The following is an 18,441-nucleotide window of genomic DNA, read 5'->3' as shown; positions in this document are numbered from 1 at the left end:
TTACTTAAACTGTCAAAAGGGAGAGCTGCATTGCAGCCCAGTTTAATCAGAAATAAGAAGCTCCACAGAGTTTACTGGGATTACAATCATATTTTTAATATATATCAAATGGTTCCCTCTCACCACTCCAAAGTAAACAAGCAAATTACATTTCATTCCATACATACATTTAAGCAGTGCTTTTTTTCTGGGGGTACGTAGGGGTATGCATACCCCTAAACATTTTGTGAATCTAACAGGACAAAAGTAAATTTAATGTTGGAATTCCCGCTAAACCAACTCCAAACGTATTATGGATATTTATGTGATTTGTTAAGTTTTATGTAGCATGTGTTGGCAACAAAGATGTTTAGTTATATTTAAACTCACTAGGAGCGCTGTTCGTCTTACAAAAAATGGAACGTCTTTGAGCATCGAACATGCCACTGAGATTGCTGGCATAATCGGTGATCGTTAGGGTGCAGACAAATACAAACAAGTCTTCTCTAAGCCACTTGGAGCTCTGGTAGTTGGAATCTAGTACGGTGATTGGTCCGTCTTGTTGCTACCCCCCGATGGCGGAGACCAATTTGTGTACGTTTTGCGCAAAGAGTGCAAAGAGTTTGTCTGTACCGAAACTCTTTGATTGTGCGCACATGTCACTTTAGAGGGGCTTGGTTAGCAATACCCATAATTCTCATCACCAACTGTCTTCTGATGTCATTTCCTTTCATGGTGTTTCCTGAGTCTCCAATGGAAGCGAGTGTTTAATCTGTGAAGTGGTCTGGTGTTTTACTGATGAAAGTTTGGCCTATAACCTCATTGAGTGGCAGTATTTCAATATGAGTAGTAAAATTACTATTTTACATCATCACAGCCAGCAAAGAAGTGTAAAGTGAATAATGACTCTGTAAAAACAAAAGATGCGACAACAGTGTTGTGTGATACAGCATCTGCTGTAGACCACTTGGAGAGTGGACACACGGCCCCATCTTCTGTTGACCACGTGAAGAGTGAGCATGTTCTTGGTAATTTTGTCCATTGACTGCATTTATTTTTCCCGATTTGAACTATAAAATGCTGATTTTCTTGAGTCAAACTGAGAGTACCCCTAAACATTTTTTAAGGAAAAAAGCACTGCATTTACGGATGTTTAACATCAGAAACTGAATCCCCAGCATGTGTTTTGTTCTACTGTCTCAAGAAATATGAGACACAAGATTTGTCTGTTTCAATACCCTGACCTGTAACCTACCACTCTACCAACAAAAGTTGAAAGCCTTTCTCCAAGGAAAGAGCCACCTAACTTTCTCCAGCCTAAGGTGGGAGGGGTTCTGCCCTCTCTTTACTACAGTGGCCAGGAAGCCCACAGTAAAAACATGAAGGAAATATTCTCCCCATCTGCCCTATTGCAACTGTCATTCAGAGTAACATATCTCCTTCAACATGGCAATACCCCATTAATTGGTTCTAATTCCCTTTTAAAGTCAGATGCCATAACCACATTCTGTGGGAGTGAATTCCATGAGTCAATTACATATTGCATGAAAAAAAAAATTCTTTTGTCTCATAATTCTGCTATCAATCCATTTCATTAAGTGACCCACATACCGGTGTTAAGAGAAATGCTGAGCAAAACATTACACTCTTTCATCACCCTATGCACAGTTATATTAACTTGAATAGAGGTGTGTGAGTGTATTATGAAATATTCAGTGCACCCCAATAGTTGGCACACATACCTGGCACCAATCTACATTGGTCCAGAAACCTATAATTTTATCTTATTCAAAAATCCTTTTAAATTGCTAGTTGTTTTCAATGCACTTTCCCATGGAAATTTTACTTCTCAGTATTTAAATGTTTTATACCGTATAATGAAGTACAGAAGGAAAAGGCTGAATGTAATAATAAAAGCATCTATTTTAGAAAAAAACAAACTTGAGCTGTTTTCATGTTCCAGTAGCTGGTGCACTCTTAAGCACAATACGATTGTGCTATCGAGGTGCATCAGTCTACTAAATAAATTAATCTTGCTTTGCCTTTACCTGCCTCTCCCGTGTCTCCATTAGAGAAGCTCACTCATCAGTTTTAATCTTCTGCAGCAGATTTTCAGTATCTTAGAACATTAGCATGTTGCATTAGAACATTAGACCATGTTGATTTTTTTACATAATACCATTAATGCAAATTAGAAAATGAATGAGAATGCATCATAATATGCGATGCTTCCTTTGCTCCCTCCCTTACCAATATTTGAATGCTGTTTTATTGTATGTCAATCAGAAAACAACTGGAAAAATAATTTATTAATGAACACTTTTCCCCCATAGTTTAAGTCTCGTAGAATCATAAATATTAAAAATGTCACATTAAAAATAAAATGAACAGCCTTCACTGTATGAGTTGGAAGATAATATTTCAACTGAAAGTTTTGTTTTGCACCTGTTTCTTCCTTCCAGCGTACAGTTAATCTATACTTGGTTTTGCACCTGTTAACATTTTCCAACATGAATGAAACCACATGGCCTTTTATTTTAAATCCTGTTCTGTTTTACTGTGCCAAATTCATAAAATCTGGATGATGATTTCATCCCAGATGTTGGAAGGAGCAACAAAAATCCCAATTAATTTTATATTGACATGGACCCCTGAAAGCCTTTGTATGCTTGATTTCTCAGGAACTGAGCATGGAGATACCTGAATACACAACTGTGATAGCCTCTGAGAGCTGCACCATTAAAAGATATACTGTAGGCAAAATTCCATCCAGTGCTGTTTCTGCTATCATTACAGCAGTCTATTAATAATAAAATGTTTCCTTGTCAACTCTTAAAGATATAGAAGCACTCAGAGAGTGGTCCTCACAATCCCAGTCATCAGGATATGTTTACTGTGTACCTATAATTGCCATATAACCAAGAGTTCTTGCAATTAACTTTCTGCACAGAACTTGAGTCTCATTTTCTACACCCAGGACTGCTATTGCCAATTGGCAATACGGAAAGCTATCTTTACCTTTCTTCTTTTTCCTACTAACTAATGGCTGGGCTCTGTCATCCACGCTTATCCCACACCTGCTAAATCAAGTGAGTTTTGTATCTTATTCCACAGCAGGCAGGGGAGGGCATGAGCAACAGAACCTAACAAGTAACCAGATGAGGCAGCAAAGCTGCAGCAACATCTTCTACTACCGCAAGAGAATTAATAGTACAAAGAATTTACCATTATGCTTCCTGGCAATAATAATGTAGACTAGGGATATAAATCTAAGCACCCTTATTACAAAGTAAGTCTATTGAACTCAATGCTTACAAGTAAAGATGTTTAAGATCAGACTTTAAGAGACGCAGGCACCATGTTCCAACAAGTTTGCCAGTTTGGTGTAGTGGTTAAGAGCAGCAGGACTTTAATCTGGAGAACCAGATTTGATTTCCCCACTCTTCTGCTTGAAGCCAGTTGGGTGACCTTGGGTCAGTCACAGCTCTCTTAAAGCTCTCTCAGCTCCACCCACCTCACAGAGTGATTGTCGTGAGAATAATAGTAACACAATTTGTAAACAGCTCAGAGTGTGGCATTAAGTTGTCCTGAAGGGCAGTATATAAATCGAATGTTGTTGATGTTATAAGTGTGTTAGGCCTTGGCCAAATGCTGCTGTCAAGATGAATAATTAATGACTGATTTGAAAATCACCACTAGCTTCTCAAGCCATTCTTAACTTTCCACCCTTTGTGTGAGGCCTATAGAAAGATCTCCATGGCCACTACTGTTTTTCCTGTCCAGAATGGACAACCTAACAATAAGATAACCTCACCAGCTTTTAGATTCAAATCAAAGGGGGAAGATAGGATGAACCTAGGTCCTGTTGTGACCTCTAGCAAAAAGAAAACAAACTTTTGCAATCATAATTGCTCTTGGATATACAAAAGTAGATTTTGTGCTTGAATCCATGCCCAGATTCAAAGGCTGTTCTTAAAGCTGTCAATTCTAGCTTGAGAAATTCCTGGACATTGGAGTGGTGCCTGGGGAGGGCAGAGTATGGAGAGGGGAGGGAGCTCTGTGGCCATGGAGGCACTGTCCAAGCTGCCATTTCCTCCAGGGAAACTTTTCTCTGTAGTCTGGAGATCAGTCATAACTTCAAGAGAATTCCACCATCACCCCCAGAAGTTGGTATTGGCCTAGGTGTGCTCAATTAGTCTGCTCGTTTCTTTCTTTTTATTCCAAGTATCCCAGGGTGAGAAAAAATCCTCGTCCTTGTGTTAGACAATGCTTACAAAGGATTACATGAGATACTACAAACAGAAGTTTGCATAAAAAATGATGGGCTAGCTGGTTTCTGTTTCAATTTTATGCATGAAAAATAGTAAAGCAAATGCTGGGAATAACACAAACAGGAATTGTTTAGCAGCACACCATCTGTGATTGGCAGAGATTTGTGAATATGTTGTTGTGGAGTTTGTTTCCATACTAATCTTGATGTTCCCACTAATGACAATTAAACAACAGGAAAGTGCATATGAAATTGACATTACGTTGTTGCATAACCTCATGTTCTTATGAGTGGAATAGGTTCTGGCATCTCCGTAGAAGCAGTACTAAACAAAAGGAAGCCACTGAAGGTTGTGTCATCATCTGGGTCTGCATACAACCCATTGTAAGTCTCGCCTCCATGGGCCTGCAACCACACCTGATCACCTGGCTGGAGCTCCAAGATGGTTCCTCCTGAGGCCTGGTCTTCAGCCCCCTGGTATCTGTCTACTGTGTGGAGCACCTTGATCCCATTTTTAATCAGAGCAACTCTAACATTCCTTGAATAAACTGTGATGTGGTAGGTGAAATAATAGACACCGGCGACCACACAGGTGAATTTCCCAGTGGCTGTGTTATAATGATTCAAGCCATTATACATCACTTTGTCAAATCTAATGGGAATATTGCAAGGGGGGAGCTTGGTGGCAACAGTGAGACCGACACTGAAGGCACTTCTTGGGATCACTGGGATTCCACCAAGGTCCCCTTTCTCTCCTCTGTCCCCTTTCCAGCCCTTTTCACCTTGGATTCCTTTATTGCCTTTTGGTCCTGGGCCTCCAACTTCTCCTTTAGGACCAGTATGGCCCATGGATCCAATAGGACCCTGCAGACCTATTTCTCCTTGGGCTCCAATTTCTCCTTTAAGTCCTTCAGGGCCAATGGGGCCAACATCACCTTTTATCCCCTTCCGTCCTTGTAGCCCTAGCTCACCCTTTTGACCTTTATCACCCACAGGTCCAGGAATCCCTTTGGGTCCAAATTTCCCAGGCCAGCCTCTTTCCCCTTTGTCTCCTTTGTTCCCCTTCTCTTCAACTCGGCCATCAGCTCCTAAATGAAAAAAATAACAATTAACTATTTTTTTTAATTCCTGGGTTATTTAGTAACGCATTGTAAGAAGTTATCTAACAGAAAAGAACCCTTGCTCTTCTTATACTAGTTAGTGAGCAAATGCAGTCCTGATAGCAATTGGGAAAAGGCTCGGGCTTTTTAGAGCCCCGGAGATGGGGGCAGAGGGAGGAAGAGATACTCCACAGCTTGCTGGAACTCATTGGTCAGGTGGGCACAGACAAAAGAAGGCAATATGAATTATATGATTCCCAAGGGGCTGTGCAAACCAGCAAAAGAGACTAGGCAGGAGTTTCTGCATAGTGAGGGGATTTCTTGTGCAGAAAAGCATTATTTCATAATGTTTCTTTTTTTAAAAAAACCTCCACTCAAAGAAAAGCCCAATCAGAAGTGAGCATGTCCTTAAAATGCTGGTAAGCAACTGTTAAAGGAAAGGGGGGAGATGGAGATGCAGTAAGGATGTTCAAACTTCTGAGAGCTTGCACTATCCTAGAATAGGAGATTCAGGTCAAAGGGAAATATTTCCAGATTTATTGTCGAAGGCTTTCACGGCCGGAGAATGATGGTTGTTGTGGATTTTCCAGGCTGTATAGCTGTGGTCTTGGCATTGTAGTTCCCGATGTTTCATCAGCAGTTGTGGCTGGCATCTTCAGAGGTGTAGCACCAAAAGACAGAGATCTCTCAGTGTCACAGTGTGGAGAAGATGTTGGCAGGTAATTTATATCTAGTCAGGAAAGTGGGTTTCGGCTGAGTCATCCTGTAGAAACTGGGAAACTCCTACAGGATGACTCAGCCCAAACCCACTTTCCTGAGTAGATATAAATTACCTGCCAACATCTTCTCCATACTGTGACACTGAGAGATCTCTGTCTTTTGGTGCTACACCTCTGAAGATGCCAGCCACAGCTGCTGGTGAAATGTCAGGAACTACAATGCCAAGACCACGGCTATACAGCTCGGAAAATCCACAACAACCATATTTCCAGATTGTTTATTCCCACGCACCCTCCCAATGGACTCTTCCTAGATCCCCAACTTATACAATGTATCTGTTACAAAGGAATGCCTTTTGGGTTCCCTGATCTGATTCTATAGAAGGTTAAAAACTTATCTTCTTCACAGGGCAAAGTAATGGGGCTACAATTCTGTATCCAGTTGTGTTTGTTTATGCTCTATTTAAACCCAAGAAATATATGTACGTATCAATGAATACAGAATTGCCATTCAGATCTTCAATTCACCAGGGCCATTTTCACGCTGCTTACCGGCCATGGAACATCACGCTGAGCTCCCGGAACGACAGCGTGTTCCTGGCACAATTTATATTAAACGGCGCGATGTTCCATGGCCAGTAAGCAGTGTGAAAACAGCCCAGGTGTTAAAGAACTTACTGTAAAAGAAAGGGTTTTTTCTCCTACAAGATTAATATCATGGTTAATTTAGCATTTATTTCATTAATATCTTGTCTCATCCTATTCTTAAAGTAGATTACAGATTTAAAGTACCTTTAAAATGGTTGAAGACTATTGTCATACAAATACAAAATCATATACTATATAAACTGATATATTTCAAGTTGTGTAAAAATACCACCCCAATGTGGGTACAATATTTTATCAGCAGAGCAAAGGAACCGTTATATTAGTGGACAGACAGAAATCACAGGCTAATGCCAGTGCAAATTTCTTAAATAAATGAGAAATATCATTCAGGCTGCTCATATCCCAACTCCCCAATTAGCCCTCTTCTGTAATCTTTTTCTCTGCAAAAAGTTCTGCCACAGACAAAAACTGAAATGAAGAATGCTTTTGTTAATTCCAGTAAACCAGTTACAAGTTATAAAGCCAGGGACACATACAGTTCCCTTGACTTCACTGCAAATTAAATATTGTCCCAGTCCATGAAATCTGCTATATATGTCAGTCAGCTACCTAATTAGCAATTTTCTCTTCCTCATAAATCCAGAAGATGCAAGAGCCAAGCCACTGCCATTAACCATGCTTCAGGGCTTTGGAAAATTTTTGGAATTTGGTATAGAAATGGCATATCCATTCTAAGAAATTTAAGAGAGAGCCAGTTTGGTGTAGTGGTTAAGAGTGTGGGACTCTAATCTGGAGAACCGGGTTTGATTCCCCACTCCTCCATTTGAAGCCAACTGGGTGACCTTGGGTCAGTCACAGCTTCTTGGAGCTCTCTCAGCCCCACCCACCTCACAGGGTGACTCTTGCTGTGGGGATAATAATAGCATTCTTTGTAAACCACTCTGAGTGGGTGTTAAGTCATCCTGAAGGGCGGTATATAAATCAAATATTATTCTTATTATTAAGGGAACACAGATTCCCTTTATTTTGTACTAGAATGTCAATGCAATGTTGAGAAGACTCATATTTTTATAATTTATATTTGAAATATAAAAGGCATGCATTGGGGAGAGTTAAAAGCATGCAGTTTTGCTTTTGTTTTTTCACGTAGCTTAAAGAAATGTTTTTCATAAAGTTTTGGTACTTTTCTCAAAAAGGGGTTGGCAATTACTGCTTAGTCTGATGAGGCTTCTCCAAGCCTTGAGCCGCTCCACCTAGTTTGTACTTTTAGGGCTAACTTGGATGATGGAAAATTGCCCCAATGAAACATCATTGGACTGGCTGTGTTGTGCATGTGTGTTTTGATAACACATCTGCTTTTTTAAAACAAAGATTCTGTGTTGACAAAAGTGCAAACCATAATATGAAATTAACATTCAGCTTAGTTCTTAGCCATCTTTCTTTAGAAGCAGATTTTCTGCATCTCCTTCTGAAGACTTGGCCCTGGACAGACAGCAGAAGCCCCACAATCTTACCAAGATGGGTGAGATTTTAAATTGTGCCTCAAAAGTCAAAGACCACGCCCCCCCCCCAAGATTGATTGCCTTGACAACCAACCAGTAATAGTGGCTGTTTCCATACATCCTTAAAGGGACAGCCCCCTCACCAAACACTGCCAGCTTTTCCCCTTCACTCCACATGTCCTCAATTTCAAAATGGTAGCAGGCTGTTTGGCTTCTGTTTTTTTGGTGCCTTTTCTAAGAATGCACTTTCCTGCAGTCCCTGAAAAGGCTTCGACTGGAGATCACCTGAAATTATAACTGATCTCCTGACCATAGAAATCAGTTCCCCCAGAGAAAATGTCTGCTGAGGTCCCTTCTTCCCCAAACCCTGCCCTCTCCAGGCTCCATCCACAAAATCTCCAGGTACTTCCCAACCTGGAGCTGTTAACCATAGATGGGGAGCAAGACCTTTCACGTGAAAGATGTCACTTGTAGCGAGGCTCTCAGTGAGAAGCAAAAGCTAGGCGGTAGTAAGCAGAAGCTGGCAGGGAAAGCAGAAGCCTGAGAGAAGTAGGAACTGGGGAGGGAAGAGGGAGCAGAGGGGGCAGAAATGGATGAGGCAAGTGGAGGGGGAACCACATTTGGTGGAAGGGAATAAGCAGGAGCTAGAGTGGGGTAAGCAGGAGAAGACGATGAAGCAGAGCAGGAAAATAAAAGCCAGCAAGGCAGGGGGATGGGATCACCTTACAATTTGGGGGGTTGCTACGCAACCAAAACAATATTTTCCAGCCTTCCAAGTCTTGGTTTTTGAAAAGCAAAGCTGTGGAGTAGGGTTGCCAGATCCAGACTGGGAAATTCTGGAGAACTGGGGAATGGAGCCTGGAGAGGGCAGGGTTTGGGGAGTGGAGGGATCTTAGCAGGGTATACCTCCCTACGGTCCACTTTCCAAGGCAGCCATTTTCTCTAGAGGAACTGATCTTTTTTTCCGTTGTAATCCTGGGAGATCTCCAGCTACCACCTGGAGGCTGGCCAACGTATTCTGGGGGGTGAGCAGTGAGGCCAAAACAGCTGGAAAAGATCTCCTTCCCCTCCCCTGTCATGTATTCTGATGGAGGAGGACTTGCTGGGGGCAGGCCCTGCAGCAACCACCAGAGATCCACTAACGGCACAACTCTGCTGGGCCGACTGGCAGTGGCCTCCATGCAACTCTGGCAGACTTTTCCCAGCATGCACGCACTCCCAGCACAGCACGACTACGTCACTTCCGGGAATGGCATCCTTGTGCCCCGGAAGCGCTCTCAGGCTTTGCGCTGGGCTGATTTGGGCTCCCAAATGAGACCAATAGGCTCAGCACAAAGCCTGGGAGCACTCCTGGGGCCTGTGTGATGATGTCATCACTCCCAGAACACCATGCTGGGAATGTGCCCCAGGAGGCCTGTTCCTATGCCTTTCCCCCCACTGGCCAGGTGTGTGATGGTGGGGAAATGAGGCTGGGAGCAGGGGATCCGCCACCCTCACCAGGGGAATGGCAACTCTACCAGGGAATGAGGCAAAGATGAATGCAAGAGGCAGACAAAGGTAGGTTGACTCGTGGGTGGGCAGGAGAGAAGGAATCCCAAAAAAGGGAGAGGCCATATGGGGCTTTCAGGGAAAGGAAGAGGAAATAGTGGGGAAGGGGGAAATGAGATGACTCCTGCACGTTCTCAGAGCTCTCCCCCCCACACCTTGCTCATTTATATTTTCAATTAAGCCACTTTTTGCTCTCACCTGGTTCTCCCCTTTCTCCATTTATACCATCTTTGCCTGGTTTTCCTGGGTGTCCTGCCTCACCTAGCAGGGAAAAAAAAACCCCACAACATATTTCCAGTTAAATATTACATTCTCAAATATCTGGTTCTTAGTCTTTCAATTCAGGAGCACAACAGTTGGCTCTCACATTCTGCAAGAACATACGATTTCTATCTCATTTGGGAATACTGGATGCACACAAATCCAAGGTGGAATAGTTCATGGATCGGAATTACTGGCTGGGGTGGGTGACTCCAGCCCTGTGTGCTTTTTTAAAAATCAAATTCTAGCCACCTACTTGTGTTTTAAATTTATAAATAAAAAATGCATACTCAGGATTGATAAGGCATCAATAATCTGTGTTAAGTGACTCTGCAACTTTTCTTTAGGACATACTGAAGTGGGAAGTATGCTAGATCAGATAAAAGTCCACCTAGTTCAGCATTTTTTGAAAAGTCCATCTGGTTGAGCCATCAGCAATGCCTGTATGATCAGCTAGCAATTGGCCACTGGCCTACTGATGAACTGTAACCAACCTCACAATCACCTTTGGATTAGGTGACTTGTCTTTTGGGCAACATGTTGGCTTAGATGAGCACAGATTCTTCTGTTAACCTGACATTTTATTATTTCTGTTTGGTAGTCAACAACACACCTGTTTATTTAGTTATAGTATTTTAGCTTTCTAGCTGAGGCAGTTCTCCAAAGTAGGTAATAATGGGATTAAAAGCAACTAGTTAAGATTATACAAATAGAATGCGAGACAACAGTCAACATACAAAGATAACACAGCAGGCGGTCAAATGAAATTCTTCCAAAAAACTTGAGCAAATGTGGAAGTATTTAATAAGCACCTAAAAATAATCTAGTCATCTGATCAACCAGCTTCGACTGGTTAGCCAATTGCAGCCTTTCCTGGGCAGAAAAGATTGGGCCACTGTAGTGCATGCCCTAGTTACATCTAGATTACATTACTGCCATGCACTTTCTATGGGGCTGCCCTCAATAAGTGCTCAGAATCTTCAATTGGTACAGAATGCTTCATCCAGGATGTTGACTGGAGAGGATTGTAGGCACTGTATCACTCCAATCTTGGCCCATTTACGTTGGCTCTCAATCTGTTTCTGGGCTCAATTCAGGGTTCTGATGCTCACCTTTAAAGCCCTGTATGCCTTGGGACCAGCATACCTGAAGGATTGCCTACTCCCTTGTAAACCTACCTGACCACTATGGTCATCTTTCAAAGCCCTACTTTAGGAGCTCCTGCCTTCTGAAATTAGGCAGGTAGCAATCACAGAGAAGTCATGGCACCAAGGAGCATTGTCTGCCCCCTTCTGTTGCTGTCTTCCACCAGCAGGTAGAGACTTTTTTGTTTTGTCTGGCATTCCCTTAGTGAGCCCTCCCTCCTAATCTATGTTTTAATAAGCTGTTTTTATATTTTTGTGTTTTAATTGTTTTAATAATGTGTTTTTGTTTGGTTTTAATACTTGTTTTTGTTATGTATGTTTTTAGTCTTTAGCTGCCTTGATGGTCCTGATGAGGAAAGAAATCTTGTAAATAAATAAATCTTGTATATAAATAAATTATTGTAAATAAATCAGTCTTGTAAATCACTTAATGAAACTAGAGAGTGTATTAACTTAATGAATTCATGTGTGATCCTCGTGATTGCTGGAGCTTCTCGTGCTCCGCAGAACGAGCCGGGCCACCCCACAAGACCCTTCAGGCTCACAGGTACAGAAATAATCGTCCACTGACGTTATACCGCTGCAGCCTTAATGAAACTGGAGAATGCCACTATCTAGAATGTCCTGTTCTCCATGCCTCCAAAGGTGGGATACACATGAAACAGTGCCCAGTAGAATGAGTGGATTCACATGGGAGGAAGCAGCCCTTCCGATATCCTGGCCCTGGGCTGTTTAAGGCTTTATTTGGTTTTATATCAAGAGGCATGGTCGGACCACGCCGCACGGAGATGGTGGGTGCCTGGTTGTCAGAAGTGAGCTGTGACTACAGCCAAGCTCTCACGGCGCAGGAGGCACAAGTTCCTGCAGAATGGGTCCAGGTCATGAATTCCAGGTTGGGATCAGAGTAGAGGGCAGGTGGGATCTCTAGTCTTCCTAGGCAGGACTCCAAAAGCAGACAGAGGACAGAAGGGGAAACAAATATGAATGTTTGGGAGTACTTGCCGTGGACTCAACAGTCTGCCTGCTGGCCAGGCAAAAACACAAGCCTGACCCAGGAACATTTATATCCAGCCCCCAGGGCTGCTTCAGAGGATAGAGATCTGCCAGAAACGGGAAGGACGAGACTCCTGTTTCAATGCTATTTCTGCACTCACCAGAAGGAGCAGCAGAATATGAGCTCTCCATTTCTAGTCCTTGCTGTGCCTGACATGAGTTAGCTGAGGTGGTCCTGTTAGTTTGTGTAAGAGCTTTGCATGAATCAGAATCCAAACCCACAGAAAACTCTTTAAATTTTTAGGTATCGATTAAGACAATGCTTCAGTTGGGCAACCACTTTTATAGTGCAATCCTAAACAGAGTTAAGCCAGTCTACGCCAATTGAAACCAATGGGTTTAGACTGGGGTAACTATGCTTAGGATTGCACTTTTAGTATTCCATTCTGTAATCTGGATGTCATTCTATAATCTGGATGGCATCAATCAGGACTGCTCTAAGTGCCCCTATATGTGCTATACGCGACCCTGGGTTTCTATTGATTGGATCCCCAGGCACAGAATTTATTGGAAAAAAGCAGCTCTGGAGTGCTGCAGGGGAGGGGGGGGGGTGTTAAGTGCTTTCTTGCCACATAAGTTTTCTAACCAGTTGCTGCTTTAAGCCACAAAAAAGAAAATAATCACCCATACTGTGCCTGTTTCTTTCTTTTCCCGAGTTTAAAGCAGCTGGGAGTGGCATTTCCAATAAGGGGTGACAGCAGAGGGAGGGGAGACTTAATACACCCTTTTCCAGGACCATGCCTTGGGCTCCCTCCCCACTCAGGGTGACTGCTCTTTTGCCAATAAAAGACATGTCTGGAGATCTGATCGTGGGTTTCCAGGGCCATGTGTAGTGTGTGACCCTTAATATGCTGAATGAAAACAAATTCCCTTATGAGTGCAACCATGGACAATATTTGTATTGTAACTTGGTTAAAACTGGGTAGGACATTTAGTGATTATATTAATTAATTCGTTTTTATTTACCAAATTTATATACCCCAGTCTTTCTGCCCAGTCATGACTATATACTGGACTACACACTATTGGTTGACTATCAGTGCTTCAGGCGGAGGGGCTGCAAGTTCATTTGGCAGACTGCATGCTAATGCACCCATCACAAACACAAGTAAACAGAAGTGACCAGATAGTTTGACACCTGGGTCTCCCTTTTCTCCTTTTGTTCCATCTCGGCCATCCCGTCCAGGCAAACCATTGTGTCCAGGGCTTCCAGGCATTCCTGGAAACCCTTCAATGCAACTGTTCTGTTTTTGGATTTCTTCCGCACTGACTGCAACAGCCAGCAAAATAATGCAGAGTTTCATCCTACTTAACTCTGGCTGAAAATTAAAAAAACAAAACATGATTAGCACGCTGCACAAATAAATGTTAAGTGGCAATCATCATCGGCAGAAGGCATGTTGCAATGTTACCTTATTTTGAATATAATTGAGGAATGCAGGACAACATTAGGTCCTGCAATTCTATGCGAAGAAAACTGTGGACACATACTGTCACTTTTGAAGAAAGTCACGTTCGGTTATGTAAGTCCTCCCCTAATAACAATGTGAAGGACACTCATGTGTAGAGCTCATATATGGTGGCCCTCTACTACGTAAGATCAGCACCACATCAAACACACAAACTACATATGCATAGGATCCATTCCTGCAGTCTGGAATCCTGGAAAAAAAAACAGTATTCCTGATCATGATGACAGAGAGCTTGCAGTGGGTATATGTGTATGGTCTAGGCTGCCATTGCACTGAACGTGTGTAGTGGGAAGTGGGAACAGCAGGCACAATACTGTGCCTCCCTCCCTGCCATGTGTACAGGCTATAGGCATAGTATTTATTTACTTATACTACTTCTGCTCCATCATTCTGCTTTAAAAAAATCCATAGGGAACTTGCAAAATGCACAATTAAACAGATCCTAAAGAACACAACAATCACACTCCTGACAGGACACAACGCAACAACAGCATACAATGTGGCAAGAATAGTAAGCATCAGCAATCCTCACTATTAAAATTCCAACATAAAAACCATGAGAACAGTAGTAAAGCCACTCTTACCATAGACCAGATGAGGAGGAGCAGTGGAATAATCATAGCACCTACAGAAGTGGGCTCTAGTCCACAAAAGCTTAAGCTGAAATAAAATATTGTTTCTCTTTAAGGTACCACAAGACTCCTGTTTATTTTTAATGGGAAAAATCAATAATGCATAAACAAACCATAGCAACAATAATAACATGGGCAAATTAGTTAATTTGGGAGAGTGTAGAACAATCAACAATTTTTCAAAAACTCAGCGAAAAGTCTGAGCAAAAAGATGTCTCTCGACTGCTCTCTTGTGCATTCCATGTTCAGGGTGAGTTGCAACCCAAATGACCTACCTCTGGTGTTCACCCACCTTGCTTCTAAACTAAGGGCTTCCATAGCAGGCTCTGGATGGTGAATGGCGATCTTAATCAAAGGGCAGGTTCATATGGGAGGAGATAATCCATAAAATGCCCTGGCCCCAGGCCATAGAGTCTAGGGATCTTGGATAAAATTAATTCAGATTATGGGGAAAGTTTGTTGGAATTCCATAGTTCCTTTAAGTGAGTGAGAGAGACTTCTCTTAGGTTCATGAACTTTTGGAAACACAGCTCATTAAGAGCAGGTTTCCACAGTAGGTATTTTATTTTTACCAAAAAAAAAAAAAGGGAACTTGTTGGAGAAAACTGGCAATAACATGTCTTCTTTCCAAAGACTGGACTATGCTCACAATTTTTTTAAAAGGCCTTTAGCATAGTATATATTTATTTTCTCTCTCTTTCCCCCCACGTCACTTTTCAACCATAATGGTCCCTGTTAATTTTCATTCGTATGTGTAGTTGGCAAATCTCACAATAATCCTAGTGAAATGTTGCCTGTAATCTAGGATCAAATTCCATATAATAAAGTATGCTCTTGAGATATCTACACAGAAAAAGGTGTGGCACATGGAATTAGATGTTGATATACCCTAGTACCTGCAGTAAAAGGTGGATAGCCAGTCAAGGCCAGCCTATTCCCAATAATATTAATACTATTAATTAGAAAATTACCATTAATGCTCATGGAAATGAGTTGGCAGACCTTTTTTTAAAAAAAAATCTGCACAGGACCGTGCATTTATACTCCATTGAGGTTTCTATACGCAGAAGGCATTGCCTTTTCTGTGAACAGAAGAGAATGTCTTTATGAGGGTTTCACGGGGATAGCTATGTTGGTCTGCAGAAGATGAGCAAGGTTTGAGTCCAGTAGCACCTTAAAGAGTTTCCAGGGTATAAGCTTTCCGGAATAAAGCTCCCTTCATCAGATACAAGCAGGAATGAAGATATGAGTCTTTTTATCCCAATCAGAAGGTGGGAGGGGTTTTGCCAAGAAGTAAGATAGTGTGTGGAGGTACAAAGTGAAATGTAATCAGCTTGGTGAAATGTAATTAGCTTGGTTCGGGTTATTGGCTTTAATAGCACCAAGTGGGTTTCACTTTTTTGTTGGATCTTTCAGCAGCATTTGACACGGTCCACTATGAACTATTGACCCATCGCCTCGCCGATGTGGGGATCTGAAGGACTGCCTTGCAGTGGCTTGTCTCCTTTCTCCATGGTCAGGGACAGAGGGTGGCACTTGGGGAGAGCTTATCCACACATCAGCTGTTGGTGTGCGGAGTCCCGCAAGGGGCGATACTCTCCCCTTTGTTATTCAACCTGTATATGTGCCCCCTTGCCCAGTTGGCGTGAAGTTTCAGACCGGATTGTCACCAATATGCGGATGACATCCAGTTGTATCTGTTGATGGGTGGCTGGCCTGACTCTGCCCCTGAGGTCCTAGTGAGAGCTTTGGAGGCCATAGCTGGATGGGTAAAGCAGAGCTGGCTGAAGTTGAACCCAGTAAAGATGGAGGTCCCGTACTTGGGTCGGAGGTTGCCAGATTTGAGAATCCGACTCCCGACCTTTGGTGTGTCATGGTTAGCACCTGTTTCATTGGTCTGGAGTCTCGGAGTGATACCGGATTCCTCCCTATCGATGGAGGGCCAGGTCATGGCATTTGCCCAGTCTACGTTCTTCCATCTTTGACAGGCCACGCAGCTCTCACCCTATCTGTCAGCCCACGACCTAACTACAGTGATCCATGCAATGGTCGCCTCCAGAATAGACTACTGTAACTCGCTCTGTGCAGGGCTTCCCTTCGGCTTGACCTGGAAATTACAGCGGGTCCAGAACACTGCTGCACGTGTCCTGATGGGCATACCATACAGGGCACATATCACTCTAATTCTGCAGCAGCTGCACTGGTTCCCTGTGGAGTTCTGGATCAAGTTCAAGGTTTTGGTTTAAAGACCTAAACAGACTGGGACCAGACTACCTGCGGGACTGCCTTTCCCCATATGTACCCCGAAGAGCACTAAGATGGGCAAATAAAAACCTACTGGTTGTCCCTGGCCCCAGGGAAGCCCAGCTGGCCTTGACCAGAGCCAGGGCATTTTCAGTCCTGGCCCCAACCTGGTGGAACTCTCTGTCGGAAGACACTCGGGCCCGCCAAGATCTCATATCTTTTCGGTGGGCCAGTAAGACAGAGATGTTCCACCAGGCATACAGTTGAAGCCAGTCTTTGATTGTTTTAGGAGCCTCCCTACTGGTCTCCCGCCATGGAGGCGATGAAATCATCTGCCCCCCCCCAACAAGCACAGTCACTGGAATATTATTAACTGTGGCCCCCACCCCCCTCTTTTGTTTACATTATGACTGGGGAAAGTGGAGGTGGTCACCCTCTGAGATGTTGTTCCATATGTATTTTGTAGGTTTTGGATTTTAAATGTATTTATATGTTTTAATATGTACTGAGCATTTTATTGTACCCCTCCTTGAGCCCGTTCGTGGGGAGGGCTAAAAATTGAATGAATGAATGAATAAATAAATAAATAAATAGGGTGTACAACTGCTACCACTGCCCCATATCCACTGACAGACAAAACTAGCTTCATGTGTATTTACATACCACGAGAAGCAAGCTGCTTCTGCTGCCATTTGCTTTCATGTCCAGACAAAAAAAACCCAGACACCTACTGTCATATTCCTATTGATAAAATCTACATACATTTGCTCAATTTGATCACATTTCATTTCCAAACTACTAAACTTCTCAGAATTTTAAAATTCAGTACACACTAGCTATACGGTGAGAGGTCGTCCTTAAAGTACTTCAACATTTACAGTGCATTCCAAAGCAGAGTTGCTATCTTCTAAACCCATTGACTTCAATGAGCTTCGAAGGGTGTGTTTAGGATTGCTCTGTTATTGTTCCAGGGCACATAACTGCACATAAATGCCTGTATTTGGCACAAATCTCATATATTCCTGCATGCCTTGTGAAAAAAGAACATATAACCCAACACACCCAATAAAAGGGGTACAAGTAAAGAATAATTTGCTGCCCATTCCTTGAAATTCTGTGCCTTGATCTCTTTATTATTATCCCCAGCTCTGAGCAGCTGATGTATAGTTCCTGATTATTCTCCCACCCAGGCAGCTTACAGAACCAAGGCTGCAGTCCTTAAGGACCCTTTTGTAGGAATAAGCACCATTGTATAACATGGGGGGTTACTTCTAAACTGACGTACTTAGCATTGCTTTAGCAGAAAAACTGTATTATATTCTTCAGAACACTTTGTTTCCTTTTCCCTTGTGCTATACAACAAGTATGCCAAATAATTTTAAAGGATATGTTATTCATTTGATCTCTATAAGTGCCCTAATTTATAGAGGAAATCTAAGCAAATTGACTCAGAAGTAAGTCCAATTTTATTCAGTGGGGATCTTATTCCTAGGAAAGTGTTCTTAGGACTGCAGCCTTTAGTTACAGACAGGTGTTTAATTAAAGGCTTACCTTTTGCAATACATCCATGCAAGATACTGTTGTCGGGCATCTTTCATCTGCATGCAAAGATTGTACATGAAGGTGAGGTGAGGGCAGTTGTTTGGTTACTGAGTTCCAGAAGCTGTTACTCAGTTTTCAGACATGTTCAATCATTAAAACAGGAGGGTTATACAGAATGGTTGACATGGAATGATGCCAGCATTTAAATATTAATCACCAGGATGCAAGGTTTTGTCTGTTTTCCACTCTTACCTTCCTTCCACATCCATTATGATTAACTGTACAACATTTCACAAAGCTGTGTGCAGCCCACCAAACAGATTCTGACATCTCTGGGCAACTCAACTGGGGGTAGCAATGCAGTG

The 18,441-nt window shown here is 42.5% G+C and overlaps 1 protein-coding gene across 2 annotated transcripts; it reads right to left on the bottom strand.

Moving 5' to 3' along the window:
* Positions 1-249: 249 nt before the first annotated feature.
* On the bottom strand, positions 250-18,157 carry LOC129325447 (complement C1q and tumor necrosis factor-related protein 9A-like). Of its 2 annotated transcripts, none has more exons than XM_054973096.1 (4): positions 18,086-18,157; positions 13,325-13,505; positions 9,926-9,988; positions 250-5,337 (listed from the first exon to the last, which is right to left on the bottom strand). In XM_054973096.1, the coding sequence occupies exons 1-4, from the start codon at positions 18,101-18,103 to the stop codon at positions 4,526-4,528; spliced, it is 1,074 nt and encodes a 357-aa protein (XP_054829071.1). In that variant the 5' UTR covers positions 18,104-18,157; the 3' UTR covers positions 250-4,525. The 2 variants fall into 2 exon arrangements, with proteins under 2 accessions (XP_054829071.1, XP_054829070.1); XM_054973095.1 differs by lacking the exon at positions 18,086-18,157 and adding an exon at positions 14,243-14,314.
* Between the last annotated feature and the right edge of the window lie 284 nt (positions 18,158-18,441).

This window comes from Eublepharis macularius, chromosome 3, assembly GCF_028583425.1.
Source record: "Eublepharis macularius isolate TG4126 chromosome 3, MPM_Emac_v1.0, whole genome shotgun sequence".
Lineage (NCBI taxonomy): Eukaryota > Metazoa > Chordata > Lepidosauria > Squamata > Eublepharidae > Eublepharis > Eublepharis macularius.
This window is presented reverse-complemented; position numbering and strand designations above follow the sequence as displayed.

What these genes read in the sequence shown, in the direction of transcription:
- LOC129325447 (XM_054973095.1), bottom strand. Translation starts at nt 14,278, where the DNA reads ATGATTATTCCACTGCTCCTCCTCATCTGGTCTATG. An exon ending in AGGAGAAAAGGGAGACCCAG is followed by an intron (nt 9,989 to 13,324) that starts GTGTCAAACTAT and finishes TTTCCCTGCTAG; the next exon opens with GTGAGGCAGGACACCCAGGA. An exon ending in TGGAGAAAGGGGAGAACCAG is followed by an intron (nt 5,338 to 9,925) that starts GTGAGAGCAAAA and finishes TTTTTCATTTAG; the next exon opens with GAGCTGATGGCCGAGTTGAA.